This window comes from Cydia splendana, chromosome 17 (assembly GCF_910591565.1).
Source record: "Cydia splendana chromosome 17, ilCydSple1.2, whole genome shotgun sequence".
NCBI lineage: Eukaryota > Metazoa > Arthropoda > Insecta > Lepidoptera > Tortricidae > Cydia > Cydia splendana.
This window is the reverse complement of record NC_085976.1, coordinates 18,134,248-18,155,722: the sequence shown is the minus strand read 5'-3', so window position 1 is coordinate 18,155,722 and position 21,475 is coordinate 18,134,248. Positions and strand designations below refer to the sequence as shown.

The 21,475-nt window shown below is 37.1% G+C and overlaps 1 protein-coding gene across 2 annotated transcripts in view; it reads left to right on the top strand.

Annotated features, from left to right (window-relative positions):
• LOC134798901 (myogenesis-regulating glycosidase) overlaps window positions 1-21,475 on the top strand; it is a 63,024-nt gene that overhangs the window by 26,404 nt on the left and 15,145 nt on the right. Inside the window, exons 3-4 of one of the 2 annotated variants that reach the window (XM_063771289.1) lie at window positions 6,471-6,971; window positions 20,325-20,419. In XM_063771289.1, the coding sequence (XP_063627359.1) occupies window positions 6,495-6,971; window positions 20,325-20,419 (572 nt within the window). In that variant the 5' untranslated portion in view covers window positions 6,471-6,494. Of the gene's footprint in view, window positions 1-6,470; window positions 6,972-11,292; window positions 11,496-20,324; window positions 20,420-21,475 lie in introns of those variants that run through there. The other variant, XM_063771290.1, reaches the window with a different exon arrangement.

Genomic DNA, 21,475 nt, shown 5'->3' with positions numbered 1-21,475 from the left:
CGTAGATTACATAATATACGCGGTGTTAACTATAACCCTGCTAAGTTTGTTTATATACTTTGTAATAGTCGCGTAGTTTACATACAATGGAAGGCTTAAAGATGAACTATGGGAAGGATGCTGGGTATTGCATTATTATTCTGAGGTAAGATGCAATTATGTTAATTTTAGAAAATTTGTTTGTATGTGTGAGAAATTATGATATTGTGAACATTTTAATATGGTTTCATATTTACTGAATGACTAAATGTATCTATTTTAGTAATATTTAGTTTTCAATATCAGTGATAAGTAATCGTCAGTGTTTCATTAAACTAGCATAACGCGCACCAACTCATGAGTGCAATTTTGCACTTGGAAATTAAATTGAATTGTTATCGTTTCGAATACACTGCTTCGTCTGCTTCCAATATGCTTCACGTGATTACGAGCACGGTGAATATTTTAGATGCTAATAGTGTTATTTTAAACGTCATAATATATTGAGATGGTTTGGACAAATGGACACGTGAAAGAAGGCTAACAAAGAGAGTGTATAAGGGAGAAGTAGAAGTGGGAGTTGGAAGGGGTAGACCTCGGCGGACTTTCTCTGATCAGATCGGGGAAATCCTGAAGAAAGGCCAGGTCAAGTGCACTTACTCTAAACCAGCGAGCGTGTATGAGGAATTTTATGAAAGTGAAGGAAGCGAAAGAGGTATGTCATGATCGTAACAAGTGGAAATCCGTGGTCTCTACCTACCCCTCCGGGAAATAGGCATGATTGTATGTATGTATGTATAATTATATAGAAGTTTGTCGTTAAATAAAAACACTTGCACAGTCTAAGTCTGTGCTATCAAAATCGCTGCTAAGTCAGCTTGGTCTGACTCTATCACAATGATTTGACTCTTAAATAAATAAATATTATAGGACATTTTTACACAAATTGACTAAGCCCCACGGTAAGCTCAAGAAAGCTTGTGTTGTGGGTACTCAAACAACGATATATAATATGATATATTATAAATACTAAAATACATAGAAAACAACCATGACTCAGGAACAAATATCTGTATCATCATACAAATAAATGCCCTTACCAGGATTCGAACCCGGGACCATCGGCTAGCGAGCCGATAGGCGGTCGGTCTTTATTTTAACTTTAATTTCTAATAATAAAATTACAAAGGGCTACACATAATGGCGTCACAGTTGCGGTACGGCGGAATGGAAGCTGGTAATCTGCGAGATAATCTCGGCACACAGACGGTATCTCGCGACCTTGGTGGACTTATGTGTACAGTGGCGGGTTAGTGTTACTGAGGGCGTAAAGGAATTCAAGACAATTTTATTTCATAATTTGCAACTTGCCCCTGCTCCGCGTACCTATAACAGGCCGATTGGAATGTACACTGACATCAGGGCCCAGTTTTATAAAGTTACAAGTTACAGGTTACAAGAGTACAGGCTACAGGCACCTGTAATGCACTGTGAACGGCTACAGGTGTTTTATAAATGCACATAGATAATTACAGTTGTAAAGAACCACGGTCAATCTCGATTACATGTGAAATCTACAGGTGTGAAGGACATCACTATTTAAAAAAACGTCTGTCATAGATACTCTGTGCTCTACTAAATGCTGTGTAAGCTGTGTTATTGTTTGCTGTAAAATATTAATTATTGGAAAAATGCCCAGAAATTAAAATGAAAAATCGAGTGGTTGAGAGCGGTGTTCGATGCCAAGGATATACTTTTCGGGCCGTTTTCAGATTCAGATTAAGTTAGATTTCATGAAATATTTACCTAATAAGTAAATAAATACTGTTTCACATTACATTATAAAATGTATCGCTTCGGTAGCGGCTCAAACATAAGTACGCTGTGTATCGAAAATTATGAATAGTACACTTTACCATAATGTGAATGCACTATACTTAAATAAAGAGACGAATGCTAATAAATCAACGACAAATATCGGCACCAATCCTTTTCCGTTTCCTAGTAGATAAAATAAAACGATATATCAATAAAATCAATATCAAACATATTGTCACTTTATTTCCTATTTACTATATACTTCAGATACATTAACAAAAACTGATGAGGTCAGTGCATGGAAAAATATGCATGCCCTGGCAAAATCGTTGGCGTTGGTGCCTAACAATAAAGAGTAAAGTTTAAAATCGCTCAGAAAACGAATAATTTTAATTAAAAATTAAGAATTACAGGACTCAAGACGTATGTCAGTTTTTGTTACAAGTGTACCAATCTACACTTGTAATTTACAATATTTTTATAAAACGCTTGTTCGATTATGAGTTTAAAACTATTAAACTCCCATATTTTCGTCTATGGTTGAGCTACAGGCACTTGTACCTGTAACCTGTAAAATTGTAACACAGTACTTTTATAAAAGGCAAACTGTAAAAAACGGAGCAAGTGTTGCCAGTAAACGCCTGTAAACTTGTAACTTGTAACTTTATAAAACTGGGCCCAGAACATCAGAACCCTTAGTAGGGTTGCCAGATCGAAAGGCGCTATTATCGGGAAACAATAGAATTATTTCGGGATTTTGGGACATAAGTCGGGAAAAAAAACATTCAAATTAAAGTAATTGTATTAAAAACAACGATATTTTACATTATTGGCACTACGTCAGCTCGCTCGCTCGACGACAGTTCGGAGCATGAAATTATTGTTTTAAAGCGTGAAGCTGTTTTTCTGGACAGTTTACACTTTGTCGGGAATCGGGAACACATGCTAAAAATCGGGAAAATCCCGCCAAATCCCGACAATCTGGCAACCCTACTTAGAACACTAGGGGTACTGAATGATAATTGAATCGTGTTATTTAGTTGTCGTCGTCGCGCCAATATACATATGTAGCTACGGACAAGTATAATCATAATCGTAGTATAAGTATAGTTTCATTTCATATAAGCGAAATGCAAGCTAACCGAATGATATCAAATTTTCTTTCTTTCTTTCTTTCTTTCTAAATGTCATTCTGATATCAGTGTACCACACCTACCACAAACCCCTCCTTAGTTTAGGGCATTCCACAAACAGAGCGGCTACCGCGAAAACCGAAATTCGCAAATTGCGGGGATCTTTCTCTTTTACTCCAATGAAGGAGTAATTAGAGTGACAGAGCAAAATGCTCGCAATTTGCGAACTTCGATTTTCGCGGTTATAGCCCAGGTTTACTTCGTCGCGGACGTCACGCGTTTGACTACCTTAATAATAACAAAGAGAATATATAGTGTAGAGGGCTATTGCTGCCAAAGTAAATTTTGTAGTCACGGTACATTTACTGCCATCTATCGACACACGATGAAAACTTAAAATAAAATTGAAAATGTATAAATAATCAAAATATGTTTAACGGATAAATGATTTTTAATTTTTATTGTTCCATACTGACCCATGTTCTTTCACTGATATGTGTTAAAATTGTTAAATATCAAACTGTGTCGTCAACGCCATCTAGCCGAGAATAGGTCAAAGGTATGGCGCCATCTATTCGAGAATGACTTTTTCTTGATTTCTGAGGCACGTTTTTTTCTTAGACTTTATTTTTCTTATACGGAGTTATATATATCTCTGATAATAATAATCTACAGATACCTATCTGTATTATATACCGTTGAATTTAAAGCTAAATTATCACACGTTACCATGCCAAATATTAGCTTCTTTTCTTTTTTCTTTTTTAACACTGTTTTTTCTGATAGTGTTGAAAAAATAGCGTCACGTTCGGTCGGTGCCCCAACTTAAGTACCCACGTCGCCATATTAATTGTACATAGAAAAGTATATAGGTATGTACTTATGTTAGGGACTCAATTATATATTCATGTATAAGGTACAAAAATATGTCAAAAACAATGAATAATAACAACTTAAAATTACAATTAATCTAAATACAAACTATCCTAAAATAAAACTAAACTAAACTAAACTAAATCTAAAAAAGGCCCCTGCGGCAAGGTCCCGAAGATGCTGGCTGCGTTACTACTATTAGGGACTTAATATTATGGTTTATGTGCATAAGACCTTTCTCTGTTGGAAAGCTACAAGTATACCTACCAAAACCAAAGATACTTCAAAACGTGCGTCATTACATTTTTTGTTTAACTATGAAATGACAGGTGTTAACGATGAGCGACAAGGATAAACCTTTAATAATGTCAGGATGTAAAAAATTACATCAATATCAAAATTATTTTTTATCTGACACTTAAATTGCGTGTTTTTACGGACTAACTTCCGTCTAAGACTTCGTTCGCGTAATAGTTGTAAAAAAATGAACCCGATATAATTTAAGCTCTGAGAGTTGAATTAAAAAAAAACCTTTCCTAGTAGAGCTCTATGAACATTTGAAAAATACATTACTATAGATGGTCAAGCAAATCTTGTCAGTAGAAAAAGGCGCGAAATTCAAATTTTCTATGAGACGATATTCCTTCGCGCCTACATTTTTCAAATTTGCCGCCTTTTTCTACTGACAAGATCTGCTTGACCAACTATAATTACAAGCTCGTCGTATCAAAATCGTTGCAGCCTTATCTTGGTCTAACTCTATATCTACTATCTTAATAAAAGATAAAAAATTAACACAAAACTTTCTTATAGGTAAACTGGTAAAAATCATAGGTATCGCTTAAGAGTAGGTAGGTAATCGTTGTAATTACTTTGGGAAACTTTTCAGTATCTATTACTTTATCTACAAGTATTTATGGTAGGTATTGAATATTGAATAACATTCAAACATAATTAAATTGCCACATAGAAATCGTACATTGACATTCTAAGATCTGTAGTTGCACCTTTAAATCCTCCTTACTAAATATGGCGGGAGTCGCTAACAACATTTTTAAATAAGTTACTCAAACCAAATGTTAGCATTAGGTAGGTACAGTATCACTAAACCAACTGATTTCGTCACATGTCTCTGTCGTTGACATCAGTTATTGTTCATATTTTTTTACAAATTTTAGTGTATTTACCTACTTGTTACTTAATCATTTTTATTACAGTATTTTTAGACTGTTTTAACATGTATTAAAACTGTTTTTACATGAAAATAATGGTGCATTGTTTCAAAGTTTCTTATGGAGTAATAAAATTGTTGTCTTATATTTCATCGACATTTAACTTCGTTTATTTTAAGTCCTAACTTCTTTTCCCGGCTGAAATATATTGTTTAAATACCTATGAAAATATGGGGCATTATCTATGAAAAGGGACCTTATAGTCGATGGCGCTTACGCCGCACAGAGTCGCGCGGCATTGTATTTATGTCGGAGCATCGTTAATAATGGCGTAAGCGCCATCGACAATAAGGTCCATTTTCATAGATAACGTCGCATATATGAATATCATACTGCTACAACAGCCACGCATTAATTACAATGGCACAGTCACCTGCAATAATATGTTACTCTTCGAAGGCCGCAAAAATATGTGACAAGCTTATAAGGCTCTATAAATAAGATCGTCTGCCGTATTCGAACTTCAACAAGAGACGACACGTACTAGATCCATTCTAGATACGTTATAGTTTAGATTTCAACTAGTTCTCTTTTGCAGCTCAATTCGGGCAACCAGTGTCACTTTTACGTCAGATAGTGTTAGATATCTATTAGAAGTGAATGGGATCTCTAAGTCATAATATATCTTGTGGAAATCGTTCAAGAGTATCTCCAAAATCGCATAAATGTCAAATTGACAGGTTAGATCTTAAACATATCGTTATCGTATCTTGGTGACGTCTAAAAGATATCTAGTAGATGTCTATTTCAAAATCCGAATCGGGCCCCGTGTCAGATATTTTTGCGGCCTTCGTTGTGCAACATGTTATTGCAGATGACTGTACCAGACACTACAAAACTTTAAAAAGTTGTAATTTGGAGATTTTGTGTGAGAATAATGTAAACAATTATAGTATTTATATTTTCATATAACTTGGGTATGGTAACAGCTGTCATCTCAATACATATTTTGTGTTTTAAGGTTATAAATTATATGAATCAGCTGTTACCGTATCCAGTCTATGTAAAAATTCTTTAAATGAGAAGTAGGTATATAAGTAGGTGTGGCAAATGAGTTTTCCAATAGTTGTTATGCGTGGTGGGTCAGTATACACTTGAAAATAGTTAAAAATAAAATAGTAAATTCCACGCAGGCTCAAAAGAATCACTCCTTTACTTAGAAACGTTTCCAGTATTTATTATTCATAACCTAAAAGACGTCGTCTTTTAAATACCCTTCACTCTCCTCAGGTTTCCAGGTGGCAGCGTGAATTTATTTAAATGGATAATCATCCTTAATATAATACTACCTGGTACCTCGCTCTCAAATATAAATTAAATCATAGTAGTTGAACATCGCAAAGACCCGTGATAGTCTAATTTATTTGATATACTTTATCATACTTTGATGTCAGACGTCAATAACCCTCCACTAACCAGAGACCTCTTTTTTCAGGTTACTGCTGTATGAAATACCAACATGGACGGCCAACCAGAAATAGCAAAAGGCCTCAACTCCCCCGAACTCAAAAGAAACAAAGAAATCCCTTTCGCGGACGATTTCATCGAACTTGACCATGTCAGGCCAGGAGAACCAATTCGACCAAAACGAGAAACCAAAGAAATACATGCTACCGACTTAGGAGAAGTACATTCTTCACCAGACAGTGATACTATAGTAGTTAATACACCTGAAGGAACACTTTATATAACTTTAGAACCAGATTCAAGCAAATCTAGTAGAGTTAATAGTCCGAGCACGCAATCGACTGATCTCACGTCGCCTAGTACTTCTAAAGCTGCCGAAGAGTCTATGGCTTTGATACAGAATGAGAAGGATATAGAAGCGGAACAGAGACGGGCGAATTTGAGGAGGAATTCGATTTCGATGCCGACGCTTCAGAATTTGGAGTTAGAGGTGCTGAGGCAGCAGTATCTACAGAATCCGCAGGATCAGGTGAGTTAGCTTTGTTTACAGACATCATAAAACACTTAAATTAAAAACTTATAAATAAAAAAATTGTCCCAAGTCGTGACCTCTTGAATGTGCCTAGAAGACTGGCCGCATTACCCCTCTGGATAACAATGCTTATCCGCTGAGCGAAATACAGGTCATTCGAAGCCTCTATAAGGAGCTTTGCTAATTCCTTATAGAGGCGGCGCGCGCTAGGCCCCCACAGTCCTAGGGTTTCAACTCCAAACACTGTCGCAAATCAACAATGGTGTTGCATACAGAAACAGTAAGCGTACCGAATCGGCCTGCATACTTGCTCATCAAACATTGGACTTACGTTAATATATGTATAGCATTAATAGTATGTAAGCCTGCATACGCCACCATAATAAATTGCGCGAACGATTGTGTCTATCGGCTGCCTTTTAAACTTGGAGATTGGAGAGAGCTAAGTACATCAAATAAAATTTTCTTGCCAATTTCATTTTGCTAGAAAATGCGTCCAAATTATCATTCTAGGAATCTAGGCTATCGCGACCATGATCAAGGCAATTTCATAAACCAAACAGGATAATCCAACGGTCCGCAAACAAGATGTACATAACTATGTTAACAATGTTTGCTTTAGGATTATCGCATTTACTATAAATTTACGCTATTTGGACAGTCATTGCTCTCAAGATAGAGGTTTTATCAGTTTGGTTAAATTAAACACATTATCAACATGGTCTAAAGTTGATTATTAAGATTAGGTACATTTTTTCTTCTTTACTGCGGACATTCTATGCAGTACCCCTAGTCTAAATTTCATTAGACAGCGTGACGTGACGTACGCGTTTGCGTTAAGTGTCATTTTGTATGGGATTTTGAGTTTCCAAACCAACCCGCTTGGCGCGCTGTTCAAAATCCTATACAAAAATAAGTAGACATAATGCAAACGAATGAAGCTAGGGATTCTGTTTTCTGCTACTCGTAACATAAAGAAAGTCTTATTCGTTTGATTAAAATTCTTAAGATAAATTATGACTAATATATTATCTTTAATCGCCATTATAAAACGGTAAAGAAACTAGAGAAATATGTACAACTTTATTAAGTTATTATTAACGGTACGTCCAGTATTTCTTATCAAAGGAGGAAACTAATATCGAGCTCAGAATAACCTATATCCACACTAATTGAACAAACAAGGTAAAACACGGCAATAATTTGCAAGGGAATTGATAAAACAAACACCATAATATCAGTTTAGACAAAAAATTCGCTATCGTTACGTCACCTGTTATCACTTCACGTGATATGGACAAATTTGATAACATGCCGGAAAAGAAATTCAGTCTCAGACAACACTCTTTAGGACACAATTGCGATAGAATGCTTGAACTAATTTGGACTGTTGCTTACAATCATTAGAGAAACAATTATGTTAGTATTTAAATTGTTATCAGAAGAGCAAACAAAATAATGAAAGTTATCTCGTTCAAATTAAGCATCATATAAGTAACAATTTGTCAGTGTAAATATACAAAGTGTAGTTGCAATCGTGTCTGTGAAAGTGATAAAATAAAAACAGTTATAAATGAAGTTGGAGATAAGAAAGAAGATTAGTAGATTCTGACAAGGACTGATAAGTGGACAGGACTAGAAATGCCAATTGAAGACTTTTAATGATTAAAGATCGTACAACAGTGTAGTGCAATAAAATATAACACCTAAGATCTCTAAAGTTAAATTTAAAGCTCAAGATGCGTATCAGAAAGAAACCAGATTTACGAATACAAATACCCTCATACCCTCATGATTTCGTCGAAATGCCTCCTGAAACAAGACGGAGAATATTAGAAGCGACCACACCAAACACCGCTAGAACTCCAACTGATATACCATTCATAGATGCAGATACTCCACATGCACAATTCCAAGTTGGCGATCCTTTATCTCCTATAGATGGACCTCAGCTTGAAGGGGGATTTAGAGCTTCAACCCCTACTGTCAAGATTGTAGAGCCAGAGGAAATTGAACTTAAAAGGGCTGAGATTAAAGATGAAAAAGGTGATAATAAAGATGAAAAAAGTGATAATCAAGATGAAAAAGGTGATAATAAAGATGAAAAAAGTGATAATAAAGATGAGAAGAAGGATGAAGAAGCTGAGGATCCGGTGCAGTATAGAAAGATGAGGAATTCGATATCAATGCCGCATGGACTGTATAATTATGAGTTGGAGCAGTTAAGGAGGGAACATGAAGGAAGAGTGAGTAGGATTGCTCTTGTTTCAGACTTTTCTTGATTATTAATTAGACCTTTCTAAAGACACAGCAGGCACACGATAGGTACCTAGTTACAGTACATGTTACAAGACGTATTATTTTGCTAAAACTGCATTAAACCTCGACAAAATATATGAGTTTGTAAAACCAAAAATATATTGTACTTATACATAGTTAAACTTTAAATTTAAAATTTTATAAAATAGTTTGAAGAAAGACTCGTTAACTAGGTAAGTGTTGTTAAATGTTATGTAAACATACGTACGTAACTGAAAACATACATACGTAATTATTACTCTAATTAAATTGATAAAATTCCATCCTTTCATCAAAAGTCCACTAAAAAGATAAAATCATACTTAATTGGATTAGCAACGAAAACTTCAATTTCATTTAAATACAACCTACAATAATACCTACAAATAGTTTATTTCCAAAAACATATTAGAGAATTTACATTTTATACTGACCCCACACTAGGCAAAGCCTGTCCCGTGAGGGATTTCACACGATTTGCTTATATTAAAGGTATTACATAAGCGGCTATTGCAATAATGTTGAACAGATAAAAAAAAAGGATTATAAGGAAATTCAATTAATAAAGCATAGTACAGTAATAAATAATAGGACCAGATAACATATAAGAGTAAGAGAAACATATGTAATTTAAAAATCGTTAAATTTCGCCTCCTTTCTTGGCCAGTTCGGCGCGGGGTGCCTCTGACGCCACTAATTGTATAATGGCATCCTGTGGGGCACTAAATCTTAAGCCGCTAACGGACCGTACAAGGATTTCTTTAGACCTGGGGTACAATACAATACAAAACCTCTTTATTGCACAACCTCAATAAAAACATTTACAGAGAGACATACATAATACATGAAGACAGAGGCAACAAAAGGCGGTCTTATCGCTAAACAGCGATCTCTTCCAGATAACCTTTAGGTAGTGGAGAAATGATAATATTAATTAAATTAAAGAAGACCTGGGGTACATTGAAACATCAATAAAAATTGTCAGTAATAAGCGTGGAAATGTAACTATGCATGTAAAACCTATTTATCAAGCTGCACAAAGGCTTGGGTTAAATATATGTGTCGCTTCCAAGCAAAACGTCCCACTTTGCCATAAGGACGCATTGACAGATTATTCGTATAAAGATACAAGAAAATCTTGTCCTTATGCTAAGGGACAAAGTGATTTGACTTCGACACATTTGGACTAAAGTTTATATTGCAATTGCGACTGCATTGCTGTAACACTGCTTTAAATTTCATTTATAAGGGACATTGAAATTTAGATTTCCCGTGGTACCTAATGCAGTCTGGCAGTGTGTATCATTGCAGTAACAATTCGAACAAACCTTAATCATAGCTTAACCCGAGTTTTTTTGGGTTATATTATAAGACTTTTTAATTTCAAAACAATGGAAACGGATTGAATTATTGTCATTTATATTTGGCGATATTGGTCTTGACTTTCTTATGTCAATGACAAACGGTAGAAAAAGAGGTAGAGTTCATATTCAGACAAAACTAATATGCTTATATTTCAAATACCTACCTGAGTATATAAAAGATATGCAAATAAAATAGTACAAATAATAAACGTATAAATAGGACTGAAACGAAGATTATCCTATAGCAACCGGTATCTTCATTCATATAAGCCATTCCATGTATTACTTTAACAATCACAAATCATAGCGATACCGAAATAGTACGTACAGACCCGCAGTTGGCGTCCCCTCCCGGTGTCTTATTTGCCTACATACATTGGTGCCCGTGAATCTTATCCAGTCCCGTCTTAGCCATGTGACCTAAAACTGTCCACAATCTACACACAATTTCAATTCAATCATAAAACAAATGCAAAATCGCGTTAAAGAAACCGACGGTTTAATATTGGAACAAATTAATGACGATTCAAAATTACGAATTTAGAATCAACTGAAGATTTGAAGAAAGAAAACAATTGAGAAATAGAGTTGAGAAACAGATTATAAACAATTGAAGACGCTTCTAAAATTCGTATTTTGATTTAAAGTCGGTTTAGATTTATGCAAAATGAGCAACGAATGTAAATTAAACGCGTTTGCGCATAAGTTCAAATACGTGTCACCGCTATGGATCGAGTCGGACTCGGATATAAGTAAAAGTAGTGAGGGTGGAGGCCTATGCAACAGTAATAGTGATGACAGTTTGCGATGCAGCAGTGGCAGTTCGGACTCCAGTATTAACAACTTCTTGGATTCAAAGGTAAATAATAAGAAAAGAGAGGCCGGAGGCCTATGTCAGAGCTAAGTGACACCCCCCCTGAAACCTAAGCGATCATAGTTTGAAATGCAATAGTGGCAATTCAAACTGCAATTTTATTCTAACAACTTCTTGGATACGAAGGTAAAGCAATAATACTCTTATACTCGGGTTATTGAGATGCCGGAGGCCTATGTTGTAATAGTGATGATAGTTTCAGATACAGTAGCGGCAGTTTAATCTCCAGTAGAGATGCACCGGATATCCGGTTACTATCCGGTATCCGGCCTATCCGGTCCTCTTTTTAATATCCGGCCGGATACCGGATAGTAATTTTGCTTGATTTTGGAGTCAACAAATTGGATTTAAGAAACCGTCATGGTCATAATCGTACTCGTTTATTATTTTAAAACATTTTAAACATCCACTATTGCACGCGCACTCATTTTCGAACCTAGAAATGAGTCCCCGCGAACTTTCACTACGAAACAGATCAAAGCCTGCACAATGCGCACCTGAAAAACCGAAATGTAGGTATAATTTCGCTGGCCGAATATTCGGCCGATGATCAGGCCGAATATCCGGTATCCGGTATCCGACCAAACAACTATCCGTTGCATCTCTAGTCTCCAGTATCAGCAACTTCTTGGGTTCGAATGTAAAGCAATATGATACTCTTATACTCAGGTATAAAAAAGAGAGGCCGGAGGCCTATGTAACAACAACAGTGATGACTCTAATATTATAAAAAACTTCTTGGACACAAATATGCAATATATGCTGCAGCTAAACATACGAAGTTTCCAAATATAATTAAGAATTAAAGAGCCTGGAGACCTGTGTCATAGCAAAAGGTTGTCATAATACTCTTAATCAATTTACGATAACATAATATCATTTACTCGAACTGAAAGCTATTTCAATCAATCTGTCCTAGTGCTGCACTAGCTGAGCGGGTTTATAGATGAATTATCGAGAAGATGGAATTGCATTTGTAGTGGTTGTATGCTGATAGTACAAGAAAATAGAAAATTCAAATATAGAATGCCTGTAAACAAACAATACTACTACATATGCAATTCCACGCTCTCGATGATTCAACTATACCATGGACGCCGAAAACATTTGTAGGCCCCAAAATGCTTCGGTCACCCCTTACCCTCGTATAGTCGCCATCAGATATATAGAAGCAGCTAAGGTGTTCACAAACATCTGAACGAAGCCTCTATTACGAAGACCCTAAAGTGCATGTTCAGATATTTATAGGCACCTTGGCCGCTCCTATATATCTGGCGACAGTAGGTACCACATAGTTAATAAAAACTTAATGTTCCAGTGTTGTTGGCTAATTAAGTAGGTACAATGAGATGAATTGCATGCCGCTCACTCGTGCACTGTTAATTTTATCATTATCGTGAGATTTAATGGAATGAAATAACTAGTGAGTATTTTCTGATTTTCTTAACTCTCCTCCTTCTTCTCCCTGCCCTTTTCCCACGTTATGTGGGGTCGGCATAACATGTTCTTCTCTTCCATTCTCCTCTCCTCTATCTTTCGTCACGTCAGCACTCACTCCCTTTCTTTCTCATATCCTCTTTCACACAATCCATCCATCGCTTTTTGTGTCTACCAACCGCTCTCCGGCCATCAACATTCATCCCTAACATTATTTTGCCTATATGGCATTCATCCCTCTTCATTACATGCCCATATCACGCAAACCTACTACTCCTCATCTTTTCCGTTACCGGATAAACCGTGTCCGTGATTTTCTAAGCTATACTCTATTGTAACGTAGTAAGGTGGATTTTAACAAACACTGTTCGGCGCACGAGTGTCCTGACAAGTTTTTGTTTAATATAGGTCAAGACCGAATCAGAGTCACCTCTGAAGGGTCCCGTACAAAGAACTGAGATTTAGATTAATGATTTATATATCATTGCTTACTTTAAGCGTTGGTGGCCTATTTGGTGCGTCTTATAACCTGAAAGTCACCGGTTCGGCTCGTACCAATGAGTTTCTTGAAACTTATGTAATTAATTTTATTTTTTGGTCAATAAAGGCTATTCTTATTTTATCTTATCTTATGTACGAAAAATCATCTGATTTACCAAAATTGCTTTTCGGTGAAAAACATAGTGAGGAATCCGGCCTAGTTTCCCTTCTGTAACAAAAGACAAGATGGCAGCCGCTTTACATTAGTGCCTATGTGCCAATTCTTGGGATTAGATTACAGAGCGGACTACAAGTTCCCCAAGTGGCAAGTTCCACAAGTTTGTTGTTGGTATATTATGTAGCATTATATAAATATCTTACATGGATAGAAATTGCCAGCGTTTTGCTACTAAAACTGTCAGCCATATATAGGTTTCATTCGCGACCAACATTTTCCTATTTGTAGGCTCTTGTAGCTTGGCTTGACCATAGTCTATAAAATAATACTAGTCATTTGACGAAGCTGTCTAGACAGGGCAATCGTGCGCGGTGCGCAAAGCGAGAGGTGGGTCGTGCGCACCCGAGCTGCATACATCGCCATTGTTAGTAGCTCGGTACTACTCACAGGGCTAGCGTGTCTGATACTAAATCAAGTGTAAGTCTTGGGCAGTTGTGTAAAACTCTGTGACAACCCTACTGTGCGGTGTCCGCATTTACGCAAACATCAAAGGCGTCGGTCCACTGTTACTTTTTACAATGTGGCTTGACATTACAATAAACGAATTATGATTTAGGAAGGACGATGGTACTATTCACTTGTAAACCACAAGCGTCAACCCTGAATCTTCTTCTTCTTCCTCGCGTTATCCCAGCATTTTTGCCACGGCTCATGGGAGCCTGGGGTCCGCTTGACAACTAATCCTATGATTTGACGTAGGCACTAGTTTTTACGAAAGCGACTGCCATCTGACCTTCCAACCCAGAGGGGAAACTAGGCCTTATTGGGATTAGTCCGGTTTCCTCACGATGTTTTCCTTCATCGACAAGCAACTGGCATATCAAATGATATTTCGTACATAAGTTCCGAAAAACTCGGGCTCCGTACGAGCCGGGGTTTGAACCCGCGACCTCCGGATTGAAAGTCGCACGCTCTTACCACTAGGCCACCAGTGTCAACCCTGAATCTAATAACGAGTAAATGCCCCACATCGCTCGATCAGAGCAGTTGATTACTGTAATTAATTAGGGTTCACACCCAATTAGTGATGCAGTCTGTGCAAGGAATCATGCGAGGTGCACGGAGGAACAGGGAGTTTGATTGCATACCTTTAACTCAGGTAAATAATTATAAAGTATATAAAACATGGCTTTAATAGTTACTGTAAATAGGTACCTAATCATAAATCGATTAGCTTTTTGACGCCCTTGTTTGCGTTAACGAAAGCATCTCATACGGTTGCCTCGTCTTTTTTGGTGAGAGTAGGTTTGATCAAGCAGAAACATCTGCCACTGATCCTACGAATTTTTAAATTAAAAGAAAAATTTACCGCTTCGAACAAGACAGAAGATGATTAATTTTCATTTTTCCTTAGGTTTAAAACATAGTAAATAACTGTGCGTTTTGTTCTACGTAGAGTCAAAAATATCTACCAATTTCAATGAATGAGGTGTCCAATTGGTTTTGATTTGTGTCACATAAGTAGGTACATGTTGTACCTATGTATTTTGAACTAACTAGAAGAGGAATACATGTATGTGATGACGTGATATGCTTTAAAGTTTTCAACTTGTAACAGAATCATAAAAAATAAAAGAATTTTTTTACACGCCGAAAACTTAGTAAAATTTTCTATCATGAGTTCCTACGGAATCCTAAAACGTCACTTATAAGCATTATTCTAAATACACCCGCAAAATATACACACATTGTGACAGACAAACCACCAAAATAAACTAAATAGCCCAAACATTTATCTACCATATTGTATATATGTTTTGTAGATTTCCTATATATAATATTTATTTCCTATATATTATATTATTCCTATAGATAACGTTCGTGATAATTAGGATTCCTTAATGACTAGTTTTGATGTGGGTGAAACGTGGGATGGCAGTTATTATACCATAAGTAGTAGTCGCATTAGATCACTCGTATATTCTTAGATAGAGTTCATCTAAGCTAACTCCGGATCGACTCGCGGCTTGCCAAGCGATAATGTGGAATGTGGAATCGCCACCATTAAGGGGCTCCCCCAAGCCAATCCTTCGATCCCTTAGTTTCCTTATGTTTTTTATAGCTTATCATATTAACAGCATCGGCTTTAAGCAAACATATTTACTTCAAAGTAAATATCTTCGAGATCTTTGGCATCAAAATTGAACAATTTTAGGCCAAAAAACTGGTTTTCTGGCCACAACCTTTGTGTTAATTAAAACCCTAGAGATGTCAAATGAGAACCAAATAAAGGCTGTCAAAGAGAAGGCAGAGGACCGCCAAGCATGGAAATTGCTCCACCGACAAGCGTATGATGATGATAGTGCGTCTCGCTCGCGCCAATACGAGTATCTACCTACATGTACCTATACGAACGAAATGCACGATAATTGAATGACATCAGTTAGATGTCATTTTGATCGGTGTACGTTCGAATAGGGAATATTAGGCAAAGCTCTGTGTAGGTGGCACCTTTGTTGCACATACAGTAAACAAACCACATTGACACATCACACGTCACGTCAATCACATGGCCTACCGCCAAACAAGAAAATCGAAATTTCGTTATCTAATCTATCTATCACTCTTGCATATTCGAGCGATAAAGAGGCAGATAACTAAATTTCGTTTCGCGTTTCCCGGTAGGCCCTTGTTAACAAACCGCCTTGATGCATCAATGTCATATTTTATTGTCTGTGAAAACTTGTCAAAAAACAACCGGACAAGTGCGAGTCAGACTCGCCCACCGAGGGTTCCGTACTTTTTAGTATTTGTTGTTATAGCGGCAACAGAAATACATCATCTGTGAAAATTTCAACTGCCTAGCTATCACGGTTCATGAGATACAGCCTGGTGACAGACGGACGGACGGACGGACAGCGGAGTCTTAGTAATAGGGTCCCGTTTTTACCCTTTGGGTATGGAACCCTAAAAACAGTTTAAGGCACAGTATGTATAAGTTAGTCTATGAATTTACTGAGTCGGTAGTGCTGCACTCTGGCGGCAGAAAATTGCAGTAATATCCCCTATTGGTCTGTGATTCGCTTAACGTCTACGGACAATGTTGGATACGATGTGAGAGGAAAGCTGCTACGGTTGTAGCACTTGTAGCGTAGTACTTGGTGCTTTGGAGGTGATAGTTTGTAGAGTCAAACCAATCTTAAAATGCATTTCTACGCTAAGCTTGAAAGTCTAGATTTAACCCGGATAATTGTATATTTACTCATCAATTTCAGAATAATCATTTGATTTAATTCTTAAAGATTATGGTCAGTTAAATTAATATACTATATTTTGTACACCATACTAACTAATAAGCTCTGTGTGAGAACAGACGGATAGCCGGACATACGGAATTTTGGCCAAGCTGAACCGGAGACTTTCCCTTTTGCTCAGTCAATCACTTTCTGTAGAATGCGTAAAATTATTCTCCTATAGTTTATATGAACGTATATTGAACTCGTTGTATACGTATATTGAACTCGTATACGTATGTTGAACTCGTTGTATACGTATATTGAACTCGTATACGTATGTTGAACTCGTTGTATACGTATATTGAACTCGTATACGTATGTTGAACTCGTTGTATACGTATATTGAACTCGTATACGTATGTTGAACTCGTTGTATACGTATATTGAACTCGTATACGTATGTTGAACTCGTTGGACGGATATACAAAAGTAGCACGGCCAGCATCAAGCTGCACGCACCAGGTCCCAAATTTAAAATCCTTAAGGGAGTGAAGCAGGGTGACCCGCTCTCTCCTAAATTGTTCACCAGCTGCCTGGAGGAAGTTTTCAAAAAACTGGCGGTCTCTTGGGAGACAAAGGGTATCGAGGTCGGCGATAAGAGGTTGACAAACCTTCGATTCGCGGACGACATCGTACTCTTCTCACCATCGGCGATTGAACTGCAATGTATGCTACAGGAACTTAGCAACGCAAGCCTTGAGGTTGGTCTAACGATGAACAGATCCAAAACCCAGCTAATGACCAACAGCAAGAAGCACAGGGTGACGGTGGATGGTAACATTTTGCAGTATGTCGACGAGTATACCTATCTGGGCCAGATAGTCTCCTTCACCGATCGCCAGGACAAGGAGATCGATAGAAGGATCGAAAACGCCTGGAGGAGCTTCTGGTCCATGAAGGAACTCATGAAGGGTAAACTACCAATTGCACTGAAGCGCAAGCTCGTCGACATGTGCATCTTGCCCATCCTCACCTATGGTGCCCAAACCTGGTCACTAACTGAGGCGCAGAAATCCCGGCTCAAGGTTTGCCAACGGGCAATGGAGCGAAGTATCCTGGGTGTCCGAAGATCTGACAGGGTGAGGAACACAGAGCTTCGCTCCAAAACCCGAGTCGTTGATGTTGGGGTGAAGACCGCCAGGCTAAAGTGGGACTGGGCTGGACATGTCTGCCGGATGCATGATGACAGATGGGCCAAAATAGCCACTAGCTGGCATCCCCAGGGTAGTCGAGGCAGAGGCAGACCGAGAAAGAGATGGCGGGACGACCTGGATGCATTCCAGCGGGATTGGCGGGATCTTGCTCAGCACAGGGAGGATTGGAAAGGGAGAGGGGAGGCCTTTGCCCAGCAGTGGGACACACACATAGGCTAATAAAATAAAAAAAATAGTTTATATACTTAGCTAGTATTATATAGGTATATACCTAGACTCATTGCATTGACCAAGTTAGTGTTTAAATGAGCGTTTCTTTTATTTTTTGCCATTTTTATATATTGTGACGCGAGCCCTTTTCATCCTTATGGGAGAAAAAAAGTGTCTAAAAATTTCCATACAATTTACAAACTTTCGTTTTTGTTACCGCCATACAAAGTATATGGGAAATGGTAACACAATAGCAAAAAAAACTCTGGGACATTTTTTATCCCATTAGGATCGAAAGAGCTCGTGATTCTGAGTAGAAATAACACAAAAGTGGCAAAAAACGTCACAATATAAAAAAAATAAAAGAAACGTTCAAATACAAGCGAACCCTGTGAATTTAAATTACTCATACAAATAACAAATAAGTATGTTTGTGCATGTCATAGTGTTTCTTACTGAGATAACATCAGTAACATAACAATCGCGATTTACACAGCACGGTGGTTTCCTAAGCTATTCGCCATACTTCATATTGTGTTTTTTTACTAGATGAAAGGTTAGGTGTGTCGTGGTCAATAAACGTGGGTGCAAATCGTGAGTTGTGCTGTCAACTTCGGTTCGTGTGCTGTATATATGTATGTAGAGCAGAATAAATCGACTTTTTCGGTTTTATCGACAAAAATGCAAAATGTAACTAAAAATTCGGTCAGTATCCATACTACCCATAATATATCATAGGCATAGGTACGTTAATAAAATTAAAAGGCGAAACAAGAGAAATACTTACATTAAATGTGTTAATTTAATGTACCTAATTGACTTATTTTATGTAGTGCCTATTTTACAATACGTTACCTACTATCAGTATTGCATTGGTTTGGTTAAATCCTAAGTAAGTAATCATAAATGGTCCTTATAAGAAGTCATATAAAATCTTAGTGTAAACAAAACATGCTTACTTTACGTTTTTGGAACAAGTATGTACCTAATATAGTACCTCTCTATGTAAATAATAATTATGTTAAAAGAAACAGGGTATTTAACAAAACAAATATTTTAATGATGAATAAAAGTTCAAATAAATGAATGAATAAAAAAATATTTAAATCTTTAAGCTTTTAGGATTACAACAGTACCTCAACAAAGTCTTCTGTCACTCCTACTAATGTGGCATATTATTATGTAATAAAATCTCTTTGCTTATGTATTTTGCGGTAAAAAATATTTTTTTTTAATTTTGTAAAGTTTCAATTGTAAAACGTACGTTTTAATTTGTAATTAATTCAATTACGCTTAAGAATTAAAAAAAGTTCAGCTACACATCTGTAACGCCTTTGAAAGGAATCTTCAAACTTCAGAACTGTAAGAAATAGCACCATCTATCACATCTCCATAGCACTACAGCGTATCAGCATCGTTCGCGTTGCGCGTGCGTTTATAGTAGAGTTATAGTTACGCATCTTACACGCTAGATGGAGCCTAATGGAAGATTAGGGAATCGGAACCAAGGAATAGGATGGCGATGGCAATCTGTAGATATACCCGTGCCGCCGACAGTAAGTGTACTCGTAGGTAGATCAATATTGTATCGATAGATAGATCATCATCATAGGCCTTTTCGTCTACTGCAGACGATTCATGGTGTAACACTGTTTTTGGTGGCTGAATAGACCGATGCGAAACCGACATCGTCTACCACAGGTCTGACAAGAGAATTTTGTGGAAACCGGTACTGAGACACCATGAATACTCTTTATTGACACACCTCAGTGTAATAAGATACAGCTTAAAGAAACACAATTGATTAAAAATAGAGACAACAAGCGATCTCTCTAAAGAGCGATCTCTCCCAGACAACCTTTGGGTAGCGGAAACAAAACATATATGACACAAACCAAAATGTATTAAGTAACCACAGAGTAAATAATAACTAAAATACAAATAATAAGGAGAGAGTGAGCCCTCTAATCTTACTCATTTCTCTATGGTTTTGGGACTAGTTCGATCAGTGTAAGATTGTCCCCAATGTATTTTATTTATGTAATTTAATTGTCGTCAGATTCCGGAGCACCATCAGAGCTCAGCGTCAGGGTTCAGCGATGGCGATGGCGACGCGCAGGCAGACCACAACGAGACGGAAGATGATAGAGTCAAGTAAGTACACAAATATATTGTATCATCGCCCACACTGTTAAGTGTACATCGGTGGACCTTATGCCTGTTGCAATAAGGTCCACCGATGTACAGCTAGGAGTGTTTCTGTTTGTATATCTACTGTTTTTTTTTTTTAACAAATAAAAATATTGCTCAAAAGTTGGATTGGATTAAGGTGGCATTCGGATGACGACTGCTGCAGTGTGACTGCCAAGTAAATGCTGCTGTCACCTTAAATGTGATATTCGGATGTCAACTGCAGCTGCATTACTGTTTCGTCATTACTGCAGCAACGCTGCCGCCGCTGTATCGGTTATTTTTTCAAGGATTGAATGTCATAATCACGGCAGTAATGCAGCGGTAAACGTTATCTGCGGTCGCATTTTTTGCGCTTGTCACCATGCCTGTCACGTACTAACAAGTATTTAAGTGCGAAAGTGACGGAGATAGTGACAGACGATAAAAATGGAACCTTGCTACGCCCTCTGGATATTATATAAATTACTTATAAACCTCAGTATTAATCATAGAAGGGTATATTTTTTTATAATCCAGCTGTGAAATTGTGTCATGTGACACAATAATTTTTTTATAATCCAGCTGTGAAATTGTGTCATGTGACACAATAAATTAGGCCCATTGCCAGCTCCAAAGGTCCTTATAACCTTATAGGCGGTAATAAGGCCAGTGTGCCACAGATTGGGCATTGCATGCAGCTGAAGTAAGTGGCGGACGTGGACGGAGAACAGCTTATAACAGCGAAGTCACTAGGAAAAACCGTGAGTATAAAGAGAATTATTAAGATTTTTTTACTGTAGTTGGGCATTATTTGTTTAACGTGAGTGCTAGCATGCGAAGTAATCGTTTTAAAATTGTTATATCGGCATCATATTGTTGACTTTTTGAGGTTTTTGGATTACAATTTAGAAGGTTTTACGGCTAGGTTTTACAATATTTCACGTGAAAATATTATTATTCTGTTTTGATGATATTATCCAAGATGTGTAATTCGAGAGTAAACTCAGCTACCATCCAATTCGTCTTAATTTTTTTATC